Genomic DNA, 17,492 nt, shown 5'->3' on the forward strand with positions numbered 1-17,492 from the left:
GAGAGAGAGAGAGAGAGAGAGAGAGAGAGAGAGAGAGAGAGAGAGAGAGAGAGAGAGAGAGAGACAGACATAGACTGGACATGGCCAGGGCTGGGGAAGAAGGAGAGTAGAAGTGAGGGATAATACTGTGAGAGACTAGGCAGAGAGAATGTAAAAAGAGAGTCAGAGAGAGTAGTGAGACTAGCTGAGGAGGAGGAGGAGGAGGAAAAGCTCGGTTATAAAGAGAACAAATGGTATCTGGAAAAAGTGACGTCTGTGAAAGGGTGAAGGGCTGTGGTGCTAGTGGGGACTATGTCTATCAGGTGACACTGAGGGAGCCCGGTGACAGCATGGGCTTTGGTATGCAGCCACAGGTTTATGTCAGAGGAGCCATAAATCCCTTCTGCCAGAGGTAAAGGAAAAGACTCCTTTTGGCAGATGAAACCAGTGTCACAAGTTCCTGAGGAATGCTGGCTTTTACCCAAACCCCAGAAATCCTCTTTTAGTGCAGGTGGGGCTCATTTCCTGATATATAGACTGCCTTTTGGAGTTTGGGGAATTGAAGCTTCCTTTGGACTCCACAGTGAGTAATTAGTAAAACAGAAATGCTCGAGAGTGTAGGTGGTTCCTCCAGGTACCCAGATGGCTCCTCTGAGGAGGCTTTATTGACTCTAGGTAGGCCAGGTGAGAGTGTGATTGTGTCTACTGGAGGTAAGTACAAATGACCGAACATCCTGCAGGAAGGAGGAGGCCAGTGCAGCATCAAGCCATTGAGCCTGCGAGGTGGGGACAGTGACCACAAGTGTGGCAGCAGTCAGATCCTTGGGACCTTCCCTCCCCGGCAAGACAGGGCATTCCAGTTTGTTTTGTAGTGTGATGAGAAGCTGCTGGAGACTCTGAGCTGGAGTAACCAAATCTGATTTGTTTTCACCGTAACCATGGATACTCTGAAGAACAAACTGTGGCTCAGTGTGTTTGCTAGAAGCAATTACTGTCAACACTGTTCCCTACCAGATAACTATGCGTATATAAACATGCAAACAAAATGTATGTAAGGGGATTCTCGCGCTTACATAGAACCATCTTACCCCGTTGCCTTACATGGCCTTTTAAAAACTCGTAACAATATGTCAGACATCCTGTCCACAGTAGATGCTTGTTTCTTTTAGTATAATCTATGTTGAGGATCAGTGGCATTTTCTGTAATGGGTCAAAAGGATACAGATATAGAGAAGTATCATTATAAAATACAGATAATTAGAGAAAAGACATTCTTGCAGAACTTTTATTGATGAAACACTGAATTGAGTACAGTCTTGGAATGCGTGTCTGCTCTTGAGCAGATTTCTTGGGTGGGGAGACAATGAGTGACCCCATAACTTAACTGGAACTCCAGTGGGGGAGTTTCCCCTCACCTGACCTGATTGCAAGTAATTCCTTAAAGTTAAGGTGTGAGGTGTTATGCACCTCACTCTTGGGTGCCTTTTCACAAAAAAATGGTCTTGTCCAAGTCTGACCCCAAGGAAACGTTTTTCAAACCTGTTGGGTCCTAAAGAAGTGTTAATGTAATTATAGGTTCCCTTACCACAAGTGCCTCCCAGCAGGTCCTTAGCTTGTACATGTGTGACTCTGTGGTGGGAAGATAGGTGGAAGCTCTTGGCTCGTGCAAGAAGAGAGATCTTGCAGTTAGGATATAGCTTTGTTCTTTCATTAGGTCTGAGAAATGTTGTAGGAACTGTATGTAGTCAACATTCAAAAAGAAAGGTCTGTACCCAAGTTGTATGGGTATGGAGGTCTTGTTTTCTGTTTAAATGTATTCATTTTGGAAGCAAGATCTTACTGTGTAGCACATTTGGCCTCCAGTTAGTAATCTTTCTTTCTCAGCATCTGCACTGCTGTGACTATGGATATGTGGCAACACAGCAAGCTTCATTTATCTTTCAATGGTGCAAGACAGGAAGTATGAAAAGCAGCTCGGTGAATATTGAGATGACATTCTTCTGCCTCTGCTCCTACATGTAGTCAGTCTGAATCACCCAGTAGATAAAGTCTACCAGATGTCCTGAGTACCTTGGCGTATGATAGAGTTCCTACTTGCCTTTCACTAGTGATGCTGATGCAGTGTAGGACCACTAAAGGCAGCCTGTTTTCTGGTTGAACTAAGGTTGGAAACCCGTGACCTGAGGGACAGCCGGTGTTTTGCCTGGTTCCCGGACACTAGGCTCCAAGGCCTCAGCCCTCCATAAATTTGTGGCCATCACTCAGGTAAGGGCTCCAAGCTCCTCCACAGGTAGAGGACCTCAGGTCACATAGCCTCAAGACAGATCTCCATTTTAACGAGGTACCTAAAGGCCTGAAGGGCTTAGCCAGTTAAGCTTTACTTCCCAGACACTCCTCCCTGCAAAAGGTATTTAACCTCAGGCTGACTCTGAGAAAGCAGGGTACTTTCTGCGTGACAATAAAAGCTTTAAAACCACAACTGCCTCTTTTCATCCAAATCCATTGCCTACAGAGCAGCCATCTAATCTCCAGCAGAGGCCCTCTTAGCCCACCAAGCCGGACCAGTAGCCCATGAATAGGCCAAGGACTCATCCCTGCAGGACACAGCCAGAGTTCCCCTCTCCCTTTCTGTTCTCAGCTCTTCCAAGGCTCCTAGCGGCTCCTGGGTGCCCAAGAGCCTGAGAACCAGATGGCCCCAACCTCTCGGCAGTCCTGGGGACCCCTGAGCCAGCTCCAGTGGTCCCCAGGACCGCAGACTGTGCTCTCTACTCCCAGGGTGATGTCCCGAGGCTTCCCATAGCCTGGTGTCAGCATAGGGTAAGTGCAGTCAAACTTCCCGCGCTTCCTGCTTCCCTGAGTGGCCTGAGTCCTGTGGCAGAGCAGACTGGGGACCCTCACTTAACCCTACAATGCAGGACCTCCATGTGTCTCGTTTGAATACCAGCTGAGTTAGTACTTTCTATACTATACCCCACATCTGGCCACTGATTCAATGCAGATTTTATCCTGTGCAGTGTGTGGTGGAATTTGAAGTCAGCATTTTATACATGTGTCTTCATTTATCTGCACACCAACTATTGCATTCTTTTACACAGTTAGCAGCTGTTGGGGATTGATGATGGACCACTATCCTTCCAGCAGGTCCGGCTACCAGATCTTACAAAAGACAAATTTCTGATGCATAAACATTTGTTGTCCAGCAAAATGGGGGCCTTTCAAGTAGTCAGTGTCCCTTAACTTAGCGTCCTATTTGGGGCAAGCCTCTATAAAAGTTACTGTGTGCCTCAGACTACCTATCTCTATCTCATATGTCATCTAGGGGTCAAGATCTGGGCATCATCTTAAGGGATACAAGTGTTGGCTAATACCGGATATTCATGCCCTGTTCATGCATGGTTGGGGAGTGTTTCGTAACATTCCTGCCAACCCATTCTTGAATCCATTGCTACCCAACGGGAAGCTTTCTGACAACGTGATGACATCAGTTACAGCTCATTTGCTTCATCTGTACTGGCAGTTAAGAAGGCATTTCGATGCGGGCTTGTGAACTGTCTCCCAGATGTGGTGACTGTTAGCATAGGAGTGGATGACACCTGTGTTTTGATGGGGCCGAAACGTCGTGTGAATCTGTCCTGACGTTATTCTCTAACCAAGAAATAGTCATGCCAAGTGTTTAATCCTAGCGTGTTAGTCTGTGGCGGGAGTGACAGGAACTGCCTGTGCTGATCATGGGAGGCTGGGGGGTCACTGCCTGTGGCAGCTCTGGGCTTATCAGAACAATGAGGCTGTGACAGGCAGGCCTTTTCACAGAACCAGTGGGATATGCTGATAATGGTTGTGTGGGAAGATTGCAAGTTTAGGATCCTGTGGTCGTGTGTCTGTCCCTGCTCACACTCGGTCTTTTCGGGATCCAGTTTTATATCATTGTAAGAATGTTGTAGCTGGGATTCTTCCCTGTGTGCTTCTGTTTCTGGAGACATAGTCTTGCTCTGCAGCCTAGCCTGACCTTGGAGCAGCCTTCCTATGTCAGCCTCTCAGGTGCTGGAATTCTACTCTGTTCCACAGCACCCTTCTGCCAGATTGTTTTTCTTCTTTTCAGTTTGTATTTGATTATTTTATGAAAAGTAGCATGTGTATACAATGAGGCTACAATGTAAAGAAAGAGGCATCTAGAATTTATGTGTGGACAGAACACTAGGTCCACCCCACCCCAACCCCCAAGCCCAAGCCTGGACCCTAGATGAGAGTATTTGGAAGTTGAGCCTTTGGAAGAAGATTACATTCAGATGAGATCTCAAGGCTGAGGCCCTTATGATGTAACTGGTGTTTCATAAGGATGATAAGAAACGCCAGGAATTCTTCCAGTCTCCTTGCCTGTATGAACTGGGAGCAAGAAGACTCCTGTCCACAAGCCAAGGCAGGTGGGGATTGTACGGGGGAGGGGAAGGCTCACCAGAAGCCAATTATCAGTGTCTAGTTGGGATCAATATCTTCAAAGTCTCTGGAACAGGAGATAAATCCTTATCAAGACACCTAGTTAGAGCGTTTTAAGACATTCATCAGACTGTCACATGGAGGAGCAGCAGTTCGCTGGGCTGACTGTAGACAGGTAGCCAGGCTTCATCTAAGACACTCCAAGAAGGTACCTGTTAGCTGGTTGCATTTGTCCATCCATAGACAGGTCCAGAGAAGGGACATTGACTTAGCAATGTAGGGATGGATGGTGTTACGGGACCTCATGATGTTCGAGGTGGTGGGGAGGTGTGCACACTGCAGCACAGATGTGACAACCTGTGGAAGACAGCACTGTAGGAACAGACAGGATAGCCAGGGGAGGGTGCTGGGAGATGGGACCTGACTGGCCTCATGGCCAGCTCAGAGCCTGGCGACCTTAGAGAAAATGTGACAACATCCCATAGTAGAGCATGTGAGGTGTGTTGAGAGTTATGTGCTTGCTTTATGCTGTGACTCTGGGCCTTATGTCACCTTATGAATGAATATTCTATCCCTAAATCACTTCTAACCTTAGAACTGAAGGATGATTAAAAACGAGGCCTGGTAGGAGCTGAGAGGTATTGTCTGTTTGTTTGTCTGTTTGTTTGTCTGTTTGTTTGTTTGTTTGTTTTTGAGATTGTTGGCAGCGTTAGGAAGTAATACGGAAATGTTGCTGTCACCTGTGAGGTGAAAAATTGTTCAGTACCTCTTAGAGCTGACTCTCAGTAACCCTCTACCTGCTCGCTACAGTCAGTCCTCTGAAAGCTAGCTGAGGGCTTCAGTGGGAGAGGGACATGACATTTAAAAGATGCCTGAAGGGGAAGGGGATTAGTGTGTGGTGGGTTTGTCTCCAAAGGGATCCAGTTTAGACATTTATAGACAAAGAATGTTGACCTTAAAATGTTTATAAGGCCCAGGGTACAAATAACAACTAGTTTGAATTCTGGAAAATGCTTAACTATTATTCTGTGTTTTTGAGTTTATGATTCATTTTACATTTATTTAGTGTGTATTGTGTGTGTGCATTGTGCAAGGATGTGTGTGTGTGTGTGTGTGTGTGTGTGTGTGTGTGTGTGTGTGTGTAGGTCAGGACAAATCACAGGAGTTAATTTTTACCTTCTACCATGTAGGGTTTGGGATCAGACTCAGCATCCTCCACTCACTGAGCCATGTTGCTAGCCCCTGCTTTTATTTAGATACAATTCTGTTTTGAAGAATGGAAGTTCACAAGTGCGACTCCTCAAACTTGGGTCATTCTCGGCCTTCTCACACTGCCCCGCCATAAGCAAAGTAGACTTTCTCGTGGTGTACACGTTTTGGTTTCTGGAGGTGTTTTATGATTTTACCTTGGAGCATGTTTATCTGCGTGTCTAGCATGTGCATCGGGTCGTCTGAAGCGGTGGCCTCGTGTTTTCTTTGCCTGTTCCTGAACCAGCATATAGGTGGGATATGGAGTTTAGCTGACATCACCTTCCTTGACTGCTGCACTCCAAGATCACAAGTGTGTTCATGTATATCTCGTGGTATTTTCTCCTTTAAAAACTCAACTAATTATTGAAATAAACTGTCTACTGGAGAGTAATAACAGAGTTCATGCAAGGCTGCAGTGGTAAGGGTCAACTCACACGTACACACACACATTCACACACACACACTCACACACACACACACATGCATCCTTCCATGCAGCTGGAATACCACAGAGCCACATGAAATGCAGTGAAATCTCTTTGGTTACGTGTCTTTGCGGCAAGAAGTTGGTTCCATGTGACAGTCTGGCAAGGAGCAACATCAAGTATGTGCAGATTAATACCTAAAGCTTTGTACTGAAGACCTGGCTAGTCTAGCCCTACAGGAACTAAGCATAAAGCTGACGTAACCGATTGCATCTAACAAATAATCTTCTCTGACAGTCTGGATTTTATTATTAGTTTATAATTAGGAATTGTTTTGAATGATGTAACATCCAGATGTGGTAAAGCACTCTGACCAACCTTGAAGATTTTCTCAGACTATTGAGCAAATTGCAGAGAGTTGCCTACTAGCTCTAAATACAGGTGTTTTGGTTTTTTTTTTTTTTTTTGAACTCATATATGTATATGGTATCTGTATGTAGTCACCTGTGTTTATAGCACGTGCAATGGTGTGTGGCCCAAGGGTATGGCATTGCTCTCCATCTTACTCTTTGAAGCAATGTCTCACCTATGGGTAGTCAGTAAGTTTGGGTCTGGATAATGCCTCGGTGTGTGTAATACCTTTATTTATTTGCAAGTTTTAACATTTAATTTCAAAATAAAGAACACTGCCACTGCAATACGGCTAGCCTGGCTAGTCTAGCCCTCAGACTTGTGCTGCAAGTGCGTTATCCACTGAGTTGTCCCTCCAGCCCTCTAACCAGTTCTTAAAAGGTCTCGGCAGGTATGGTGCTGATTGACAGAGCCTGTGGTATTCTGTTCCTGTTAAGCAGAAACAGGATGCTTAATTTTTGTTTAGCTTAACCTACATGTTGTTTCTCACTAACGTCCACTCTACTTGGTTTTTAGGTGTTAAAAATGGACCAGGGAGGCCCGATCCTTCAGACAGCTCTTGCACAGGCCTTGTCAGACCTCAAGAGAAACCAAAGAAATGTGAGAAAGAAAAAAAGGTCAGTGGGTAAAAATGTAATTTCAGACCTTCAGATACTCAGAAGTCATAGCGCTCTACTCTGTGTGAATCAAGCAAATTGTTCCACGCACTTTGCGTTTACTTATGAATTTATTTACAGGTGAATGTGGGGCAGTTGGACTCTTACATAGAGGTCTGAGGTCATTCAGGATAACAATCCTAGACAAACCCAGCTTCCTCGAGTCACTTTGCCAGCACATGCCTGGCTGGGAGCAAGCCTCCTGCAGCTCTCAGGCACAGTGTGGCCAGTATTTGTTCTGTGGTAATCCGTAAAAGCTTCACTCGATAAGAACAAAGCACCCAGGTATCCGTCGTCTGTGAATAAATCAAGGCCTGCCTTAATACCCTAAGAGCGATAGCCACAAAGCTTACACAGGTCTGGTGAACTTGAAGTCAGCATGGAAGATAGAGGGCACCCCTGCCAGGTCAGGAAGATAGCTGTGGAGAGACCACAGCTTGAGCGGTGAGGGCTCTGGAAGAACTGAGTAAGGCAGAGGTGTGGAGAGGTCAGAGAGCATGCTCTTGACACTTAGTGAGTTTGAAGAAGAACAGTAGGAATTTCTTGATACTCAATTTAGATTGTAAAGTACAGCTTCCCAGCGTGTGGATCTTTTATGTAAGGTGGGGACAGGAGTTTGTGTGGCCTCTGGTATTGTTATGAGTCAACAAAAAACACACGGTGCAGTTTGCTGATCTGAAAGTTGATCGTAGGATTATAGAATTACATTAGTGAAGTAAGTACCGCCTTCTCAAGTGAACTTCATTTCCAGATTAGGCCAGTATCTGTCCTTCCCTCCTTTTCTCCCTATGGAAACGGAGGATTTTACCTGCTTGGTTTTGATCCTTAATAGATCTTAAGATAATCTATGTTCAACTGAAATTTGAGACTTTGACAGGGCCCCTGGTTTTATGCACAGTGCACATTAAAGGATTCTATTTTATCAAGCACAGAACTTGTTCTTGTTTTCTTTTTAAAACCTTCTGATTGAAACAGAGATGTAGTTCAGCAGTCAGCCTGCTAGGCTCTTGCAAGGCCCTGGGTCTGATCTCCAGTGCTGTAGCTCAGTGGCAGGCTTGCCTGGGATGGGCAAGGCCCTGGGTCTGATCTCCAGTGCTGGGGGGAAATAATGAAAATCTTGTGACTGAATTCTAATGTTGAAAAGGGGATTTGTCTGCTAATTATTGTGTTCCATGTCCGTATGAGATTGACAGACCTGGTGGTCAGGGTAGTGTTTTCAAGTTAGAGCTGCTGTAGAGCTGTGGCTGTGGGAATGAACAGAGCTTGTAACTCCATTGTTTCTCTGGGTCCTAGTGAGCTTTCACTCTAATTAAAGAGGCAAGGGTAGGTAATGTCCCATCCCAGGAGCCCCGCAGAGCAGGCCAGTCATAGTAGATGATGCTGAATTCCATATAAAATGAGATTCAGGGAGTCAGAGACTGGCAAGTGTGGCCCTGGGGATAGAGGACAGTCCTACCCCCCACCCCACGAGAAGACTGAAATCTTTGCATCAGAGAAGATGAGATTCCCTGTGACAGTTGCACCACCAGAGTGCTGTGTTCGCTGTGAGCCTTCTTGATGGCCATGGGCCTTTGCTTGATCTTTGATTTTATATGGGAAGTTATGAGCCCTTGCTGCTTCTGCCTGTTTTCTCAACTCTATTGCCAGCACTACAGAAGCGTGTGTCATCCATCCATCGCCTCTGGGGTGAATGTCTGTGATGCTTCTTTCCTCTAGTTTCTTTTTGTAGACAGGATTTCACTCATCCCTGGCTGGCCTAGAACTTGCTTTGTAGGCCAGGCTGGCTTCGAATTCAGAGATTCCCCCCGACCCCCCCCCCCCCCCATGCTGGCATTAAAGACATATGCAGCCAATCCTGACTTCTCTTGTATCTTTTCTTATCTTTTCTAATGAATTTTGTTTCCATCTCCCCTTTTTCTCTCTCTGTATACATCCGCTGTGATGCTAAATCAACACACTCAAGTCTGTCACCTGTTCATTGTTCTTTTAGGCCCTTGTAGTATTTATTATTTGAATTTATTATATCATTTTTGATTCTGTGTCACGCATGCTCATTTTGAAGTCTGTCCCTGACTCCTCTGCTTTCCCTGCTTTCCTTGTTTATTCTCTGCACTCTGTCATGGGTTTCAGTCCCATAGTCTACAGCTAGTAACGTGTTGGTTTGGCGTCCAGTCAGGAGGTGGGATGGTTGAGAGCCGGGCCTCTGTCTGACTGTTCTACCTGTGAGCCTCGGATGCTGTGTCACGTTTTGGGTCTCCCAGCTGCTTGCCTGGGTGGTGTCGCCACAGATACTGCTTGCCTGTTTGTATCTTGTAAACTTTTCTGGCTGATTCCAGTTTGTTGGTCAATCCACAGGACTCAGTCTACCACTGTTGGAAACTACACTGTGGTGGTTTGAATATGCTTGGCCCAGGGAGTGGCACTATTAGGAGGTGTAGCCTTGCTGGAGGAGGTGCCTTGTTGGAGGAAGTGTGTCACTGTGGTGGGCCTTGAGCTCTCGGAAGCCAGTCTTCTCTTAGCTGCCTTCACAACAAGAGGTGGAATCTCAGCTCCTTCTCCAGCACCATGTCCGCTTGCACACTGCCATGTTCCTTGTCATGATAATGGACTGAACCTCTGAACTTGTAAGCCAGCCCCAGCTAAATGTTGTCCTTTAAAAGAGTTGCCTTGGTCATGGTGTCTCTTCACAGCAATGGAAATCTTAACTAAATCGGATGGGTTAATTTTTATGGTCCTTTTAAGAAAGAAGACTTAAAACGGTGTGTTTTAAGACTACACACTCATACATGCATACATACATATTCATATCCTTCTATTGATGGTTAGTTGGTTGTGGGATGTAAATGTTTGTGTACTTGTGCACATGTAAGCCAATATTCCTTCCCACTTTATTTCTTGAGGCAGGAACAGAGCCTGGAACCTGGTGACTAGCTGGACTCCTGCCCATCAAGGTTCAGGGATGCATTGCTCTCCATCTCTCCTCGCCCCTCCTCCTAAACTGACCTCTTCCAGGGATGCTAGAGATTTAAACTCTGGGCACCCTGCCTACACTGAAAGCACTTCACCCCCAGCGTCTCCCCAGTTCCCGATATGCATCTCTTTGTAAAAGAGTAAGGAAAAGTTAAGTCAAAAGAAAAATTTTCTAAAACAGTTGTTCAGAAAAAATATATTAAACATCAAATTCATTTTTCAGGTTGTTTTAGTTTTTGTGTTGTTTTTTTTTATTTGGTTCGTTGGTTCTTTGGGGATTTTTTTGTTTGTTGTTGCTGCTGCTGCTGCTGCTGCTGCTGCTGCTGCTGCTGCTGCTGCTGTTGTTAACTTGACACGAGCTATGGCTATCTGGGAAGAGGAACCTCAACCAAGAAAATGCCTCCATCAGATGGCCTGTACGCAAGTCTTTAATGCATTTTCTAAATCAGTGATTGAACTGGGAACGGGCATCAACAGGGACATTGCTGTCTGTGGGCAGGTGGTCCTGAGTTGTATGAGAAAGCAGGCTGAGCAAACCATGAGGAGCAAGCCAGTAAGCAGGACCCCTCTATGGCCCCTGCATCAGCTCCTGCCTCCAGGTTCCTGCCTCGACTTCCCTCAGTGATGGACCGAGAAGCAGTAAGGTGGAATAAACCCTTTCTTCTCAAGTTGCTTTTGGTTGTGGTGTTTATCGTAGCAGTAGGCACCCTGACTGAGACCGTGATGTTACTTCAGTTTCTCTTTAGGAGTAAACAAATAAAATCTGATAGAGTTTATAATCTCAAGATTATAGCTTCCAATAGAATGTTCTTGGTTTGACACCCACTTTCAATGGGAAAAGTCACTTTACCAATGAGTCTGAAATCAGCTCTTTTTATAGATTGATAGTTCTAGATATTCGTATGTTTATTTGCCGTCATTTTACCTTGAGGACTTGGTTAAACAGTTTATCGCCTCTCCTTTCTTAGTTTATAGTATGTAGGGTATAGGCAGTGATAACATTATACATCTTTCCAGGGAGAGAGGAATATAAAACACTCAAGCAAACTGACCAAGTATAGAATTTGAGGAAACTAAATGTGGGCTTCATGCTTGAACTCCCGGAAAAGTACATGAACTCTGTTCCTCCAGGGTTTTTTCATTTGCTCTGTTACTTCTGGGCTTGTTATTTGAAAGATTATTATCCTCAACAAAAAACTTAACCGGAATCATCAACTGCATAGTTCTTGGTCAGTGGCTGAGTTTTTTAAAAATCTCATTTTGGGGCTATGCCTGCCAATCCCAGTTGTTCCACAGGAAGACAAGTTGTGGGTCAGAGCACAGAGGGTTTACAGATGGCTTTCATAGATGTAAAGCCTCGGGGAGTGAACAAGCAAATACACCGCACCCATTTTAACAAGGTTTTCATTCTTTTAAGGGAAACCATATATGAGATAGAATGCTTACATTTGCTTGCAGTTTTAGGAGGCTTTGTGTATCATCGTCATCATTAGTTTGTGAGTGTGTGCATGTACACATGTGTGAGTATGCACGCATGTGGAGGCCTGAGGCTGGCCCTGGGAGTCTCCCCCGATTGTCTTTCCTGTTATTCATTAACTCAGGTGTCTCAGTTGAATCCAGAGCTTGCCAATATGGCTGGGCTTCCTGTAGGGATGCTCTGTGTCCACCCTCCAAGCACTGGGCTTACAGGTTGGCTACCACATCCATCCAGTAGGTTTGTAGCTCTGAACTTCAGTTCTCACACTTACACAGGGCTGTTCCCACTGAGCCATCTCCTAAGCCTTCCCTTTTACAGTTTCCTTTGTTTTACTTCGTGTGTAGATGTTTTACCTGCATGTATGTCTGTGTACCATACTATGCAGTACACACAAAGGCTAAATGGGCCTCAGATCTCTTCAGACTGGAGTTGTAGATTGTTTTGAGCTGCCATATGGGTACTGGGAATCGAATGTGGGACCTCTGGAAGAACAGCCAGTGCTCATAACGACTGGAGCCTTTCTCCCCCCCAACCCCTTCTTTACCTCAACGTGATTTCCGTCCTTTTGTGTGCTCTGCGCCCCCACCCCACTCTCCACAAGAATTATTGCCATATAGCATGTGTTTGGTTTTTCGTAGCTGTTCCCCTCCTAGGCAGGTGGTTTTGCATCAGTGAGAAGTGGAGTCTCTCCTCAAGGTAGCGGGCTGCAGTACATCACTGGAGTCTCTCCTCGAGGTAGCATGCTGCAGTACATCACTGGAGTCTCTCCTCGAGGTAGCAGGCTGCAGTACATCACTGGAGTTGACTCCTTGCTTAAGTCTTGCTCTCTCCTCCAGATCTGTGTCTTATTGCTATGATTGAGTCAGTAACATTTTATGAATATGATTTTCCAGTTTGCAGTAATTCCAGGAATTTGGCTGTGCTTTTAGAAGGTATGATAGAAGCTTTGATCTTGAACGTCAGGTTTGAGTTTAAATAGCAGTGATTCACCCAAATGACAGTTGCTATTTGTTTTTCTTCTTGAAAACTCAACTTTGGTATTTGTTATTAATCGAGTCGGGGAACTGTCACACTTCCTCTAAGATGACACACTTTGTAAATGTCCCCGTAAACAGTTTCCTGTTGTTTATTCCTGCTGGGTGCACTGAGATAGGGCCAGTCTAAGGGTGGATCCTTTGAGAGCCCGTCACCAGACAGATGGGCTAGCAGACACTGAGCTTTGATTTATAACACAGGTGTCTGGTGATCTTGCTTATTGTGATAAAACCTTCCTGGCAATCCAAAGCCAGGGCTGGCCGAGGTGGGCTGCCCTCGTCACGGCAGGTGTGGGACTCATCAGCACATGCGGCTTTGTGAAGCCATTTAGAAACCAGCAGCATGTTGATGCCCACGGTCGCCGTCCACTCCCACGAGCATGTTTTTTTTTCTTCTTATGTATGACAGAAAATATTTCTACAGAAAACATTTAATACAAATCTTCAAAGAGTTTCAGAGACACTGACATGTGCAGCTCAGAAGTCACCGCTGTGAAGGTGCCCGTGGCTGTAATCCCAACATTCGAGAGGGTGGAGCCAGGAGGATCAGTAGAAGCTCCTCCCCTGCTGTGTATGGAGTTCATAGACGTGACTCTCTACCAGACTAAGAGTAATGAGAAGAGCAGTGTGAACGGGGTTAGCCTGAGCTACATGAGTCCCTTCTCAGAACTGCAGCAAGAATGTGTTTGGACTAGAGATGGTAGACGTTAAGGGCCTGCTGTAGAGATTCTCCTAGACCTCCGTGGCTTGTGGACCACATCTGTGGAGGCCAGCGTGAGAGTGTCCTCCGTACTGAGAATCTCGGGCTGTGCAGCAGAGAGAAGAGATGCTCCCATATGTCTCGTAAGATAGCTGGGAAGCCTTCAAGCCCCCGAGCAAGGCTGAGTCTGCAGATCCCATCTAAATGCTATATTAGTTACTTCTGGTCACCATGACAAAACGCCTTAGAAAGCAACTTAAGGAAGGAAGGATGTATGGTGGTTTGTACTGCATCCTGGTGGGACTCCGTGACGACAGAGGACTGCAGTCAGGAGGCAGGTGAACGCTGTCCTCAGCTCAGCTTCTCCTCCTTATTCAGTCCAGGGCCCCCGCCCAAGGGATGGCGCTACTCATCCTTAGTTAAACCTTTCTGGAGATTTCTTCAGTAGTACACCTAACATTACATTTCCATGGTGATTCTAAGTCTAGCCAAGATGCCAGTGAAGCGTGACCACCCTGTACATGTAGCGGCTGGTATCTAAGGCCTAGTTTATTAAATATACTATTTGGGGGATGTTAGCCAAATGATAGTTAGCCCTAGTAATCTGCTTAGAAATCTCAAATCCACCAATCTGAAGTTTCCCCTGGGAGTAAAGAAACTTCTGCGAGTTTCCCCTCAGCCCTGTACCTCCTCAGGGCACACTTGCCCTCCAGAAAGTCAGCACCACTCTGGTGATGAGCCTGCCAAAGTGCCCCACACTGTGTCCACTGTGTCCCCCAGTGACTCAGCGAAGCTAACCGCGTTCATGTTGTTCTTACTAGTTCTTAGTTGGTGACTCACTTCTGTCCCATATAATGTGAGGGAAGTCTTACTGGGAAGTTTCTGGGACTAGTGTTCTCTCAAGGAAGATACCCCTGGGAAGAAGGGGTTGGCCATGTCCCCTGGAACATCCGCAGCTGGAGCCCGAAGCCAAGAGTGAATTAAGGAAAGGAAAGCATTGGCAAGAGTAGGCGGCAAGGCCTGTAAGCCTCACTCGGTCTCCACAGAAAATCAGATGGACATGTGCCTAAAGGCAGGCCTGCTTCAGTGAGGAGCTGACTGTCATGTTGTCAGAGAAGGCACAGCCAGTAGACCTGATGCTGTTCGCATAATCGTGGGAGAGCTGTGCACCTAAGGGTGGTCGGCTCCAGTTAGGAACACACACACAGCCTGTCCATCTGCCCAGGAGCATAGTCCTCACTTGAGACTGTCGCTTACCTAAGCAGGTCTGCACTGCCTCCCTGGCAAGATAAAGACATCCTCTCTATCCTGGGGTTTTTATTCCTTTGTCTTTCCTTAATTCTTTTGACCCCTTTAAATAGAATTATTCTGTAGGTATTTGGGACTATTATCTATTAGTTATTAATACTGGGTAATTTAGGTTGGTTTCTTTTTAAGAAAAGTGTTAAATAGAGAATGACATATAAAAGCTGCCAATTACAAATCAATGAGGCATTATCTCAGTTAAACTAAATAAGAGGCATTGCAAATAGATTTTTGGCATGCCTTTGTGGCTTTTGGATATGAGCAGAGATTTAGTTTATCTGTCGATGTCGGTCCAAGAAAATCTCATGTCTGTTGACTGTCAGATTAGAGCAATTTGGGATGAGGGACTTATCTTTAGCCTCAAATTTTCAACAAGCATGTTATTATAAATTATAGTGTTTTATTTTTCTGTGGAATTACCCTGTTTTTCATTTTAGAATCTGTTTGCTTCTTGATTCTGTTTTATATTGAATAACTAAAGTCTGTTTCAGTGTTATTAGAATTCTTTTTTTTTCTCATTTTTTTGTATTTTTCTTGAGTGGTTCCACTTCCTCCAGTAAACTTTTTTTTAATTAAGTAAGTTTGTGCGTGTGCACACTTGGATTAGTTCCCAATGAGGTCAAAGGGAGCCAGGCATGCTGGAGCAGGACTTAATAGGCAGTTACGAACTTCCCAAACATGGGTCCTCTGGAAGAGCATCCAGTGCTCCTCACCCCTAAGGTAGTTCTCCAGCCCACTGTACTTTGTCAATAAGATTTATGTACTTTAATATTATATATATGTATTTTACCTGTGTGTATGTATGTGCACTGTGTATAGTATTTATAGTGCCCTTGGAAGCAAGAATTCCCTGGAACTGAAGTCATATGTGGGTTGACAGCCACCATGTGGTTGCTATGAGCCAAATTTTGGGTGCCCTGTAAGAGCAGCAAGTACTTGAGATCTTTGAGCCACATATGTGGCCCCTCTCGTGACATTTTGAAAACAGTTTGTATAGCTTGCTTGGATATACTATAAAATTATTCCTTTGGTAACTTTCCAGTTTAAGTTTTGGTAGCATCAGTATGTGTAGTGTGCTATGAACATATGTACCTGCTACCCTCTCACATCCCTCTCTCACTCCTACAGACCCTTCCTCCCATCCAGTCCTCCCCTGCTTCATGTCTTGTGTTTTTGGGCAGGACTTTAGCAGCTAGCCACAGCTGCTGTGTTCTCATGACTGCACTGGCCATGGTGTACCCAGAGAACAGCATGTCACAAGTCTCCTTCTGTCCTCCAGATCTTACTGTTTTTCCAACCCCCTTTCCATAATGTCCCTGGGTCTTGGAGGCATTGTCATAGACGCCACGCTTAGGGATGAGTGTTCGACAGCCATTGGTTCTCAGCATTTTGGCCTGTCTATGTTAACTCTCACATCCCCAAAAGAAGTTTCTCTGGTCAAAAAGGACGGCTGCACTAGCCTAAGGGTATAAAACAGGAAAGAGCTTTGGCTACATCCAAGACTGCACTGCCAAAGATACCACACACATTGGAATGCAGCTCATGTGTCAGCCCTTTCTCTAGACTCCAGAAGACAGTCAATGACAGAGCTGCCAGGGGTCTGCGTATGGAACATCCCACAGAGTGATTTCAAGACTTTTGAGGGGGTTTATTTCTGTTTTGGGTTTTTGGTGGTGGTGGTGGTGGTGGTGGTGGTGGTGGTGGTGGTGGTTTTTGCAGCCTTTGTCCTTTGCCCCAAAAGGGTTGATTTATTTACCCATTTCACTTCTCCTAGTCAGTGTTTTATGAATCTGACAGTGCTCATGTATGCAGATTTATATCAGGACTAAACAAGAATTTGAAGTATTTGAAAATACTTGTATTTGAAAATAGAAGTATTTGAAAATACGTGAATTATTTCCTCAATTTACCCAGTTTTTCTTTCTTTCCTTCATTTTTTCCTTCTTCTCCTTTTTCTTCCTCTTCATTTTCTTCTTCTCCTTCCTCTTCCTCCTCTTTCTTCCTCTTCCCCCTCCTCCTCTTCCTCTTCCTCCTGTTTTATTTTTCAAGACAGGGTTTCTATATGCAACACTGGCTGTCCTGGAACTTGATCTTGTAGCTGGCCTCAAACTCACAGAGATCTACCTGCTTCTCCCTCCCAAGTGCTGAGATTAAAGGTATTCCCCACCACTTGGGCAGTTCACTCATTTTGAAGGAAAAGTAGCTTTACTATTTATCTGAAAGTCAATACATAAACCCAAACAATTTTACAGTGTCTTATTTTGAGATGTTACTCTTTCTCACTAGTAAAACGAGTACATCCGTTTGGTTTGACCTACCTTTGATCTTACGGAAACAAAATCAACTACAGTTTTCCACTGTCATGTTTCCTCCTTCCATACCTCTCCTTCTCTCCTTCCTCCCTCTGGACTCTCTGGAACTGCTCCTTTAGAAACTTCAAAAAGCACTTCTGCTAAGGTCGAAAGCGGTGCTGACTGTGTACACATTGCCTATTCCCTGGTGGGATTCATTCTGGGCTTTCTGTTGATACTGTTTGAGTATGTGGGCCAGAGACTGGGACTGTGGCTAGTACTTTTCTCTTCAGGACACAATCTCACCTTTTCCTTTGCCAGTGAATAACCATGCTATAAACAAGTTTGTCTTTTCTTTCCATAGCATCATTCTGCAATACATACCTTGCAGTCTAAGAAGATGTGACCGAAATAGGAATTGTAAAATTAAATTTTATATGAATATATTGCAAATGATAACATAAAGGTTTCAGCTTTCTTTGAGTCTGGCTACAGGAAGCAGTTCATTGTACTGTGTGTGTGTGTGTGTGTGTGTGTGTGTGTGTGTGTGTGTGTGTGT

General features: G+C 45.0%; 1 protein-coding gene across 1 annotated transcript in view; it reads left to right on the forward strand.

The window, feature by feature from the left end:
• Mcph1 (microcephalin 1) overlaps nucleotides 1–17,492 on the forward strand; it is a 197,190-nt gene that overhangs the window by 36,023 nt on the left and 143,675 nt on the right. Inside the window, exon 9 of the mRNA XM_028766340.1 lies at nucleotides 7,017–7,117. Within this exon, the coding sequence (XP_028622173.1) occupies nucleotides 7,017–7,117 (101 nt within the window). The remainder of the gene's footprint in view (nucleotides 1–7,016; nucleotides 7,118–17,492) is intronic.

The sequence above is a fragment of the Grammomys surdaster genome, unplaced genomic scaffold (genome assembly GCF_004785775.1).
Source record: "Grammomys surdaster isolate TR1022 unplaced genomic scaffold, NIH_TR_1.0 167, whole genome shotgun sequence".
Lineage (NCBI taxonomy): Eukaryota > Metazoa > Chordata > Mammalia > Rodentia > Muridae > Grammomys > Grammomys surdaster.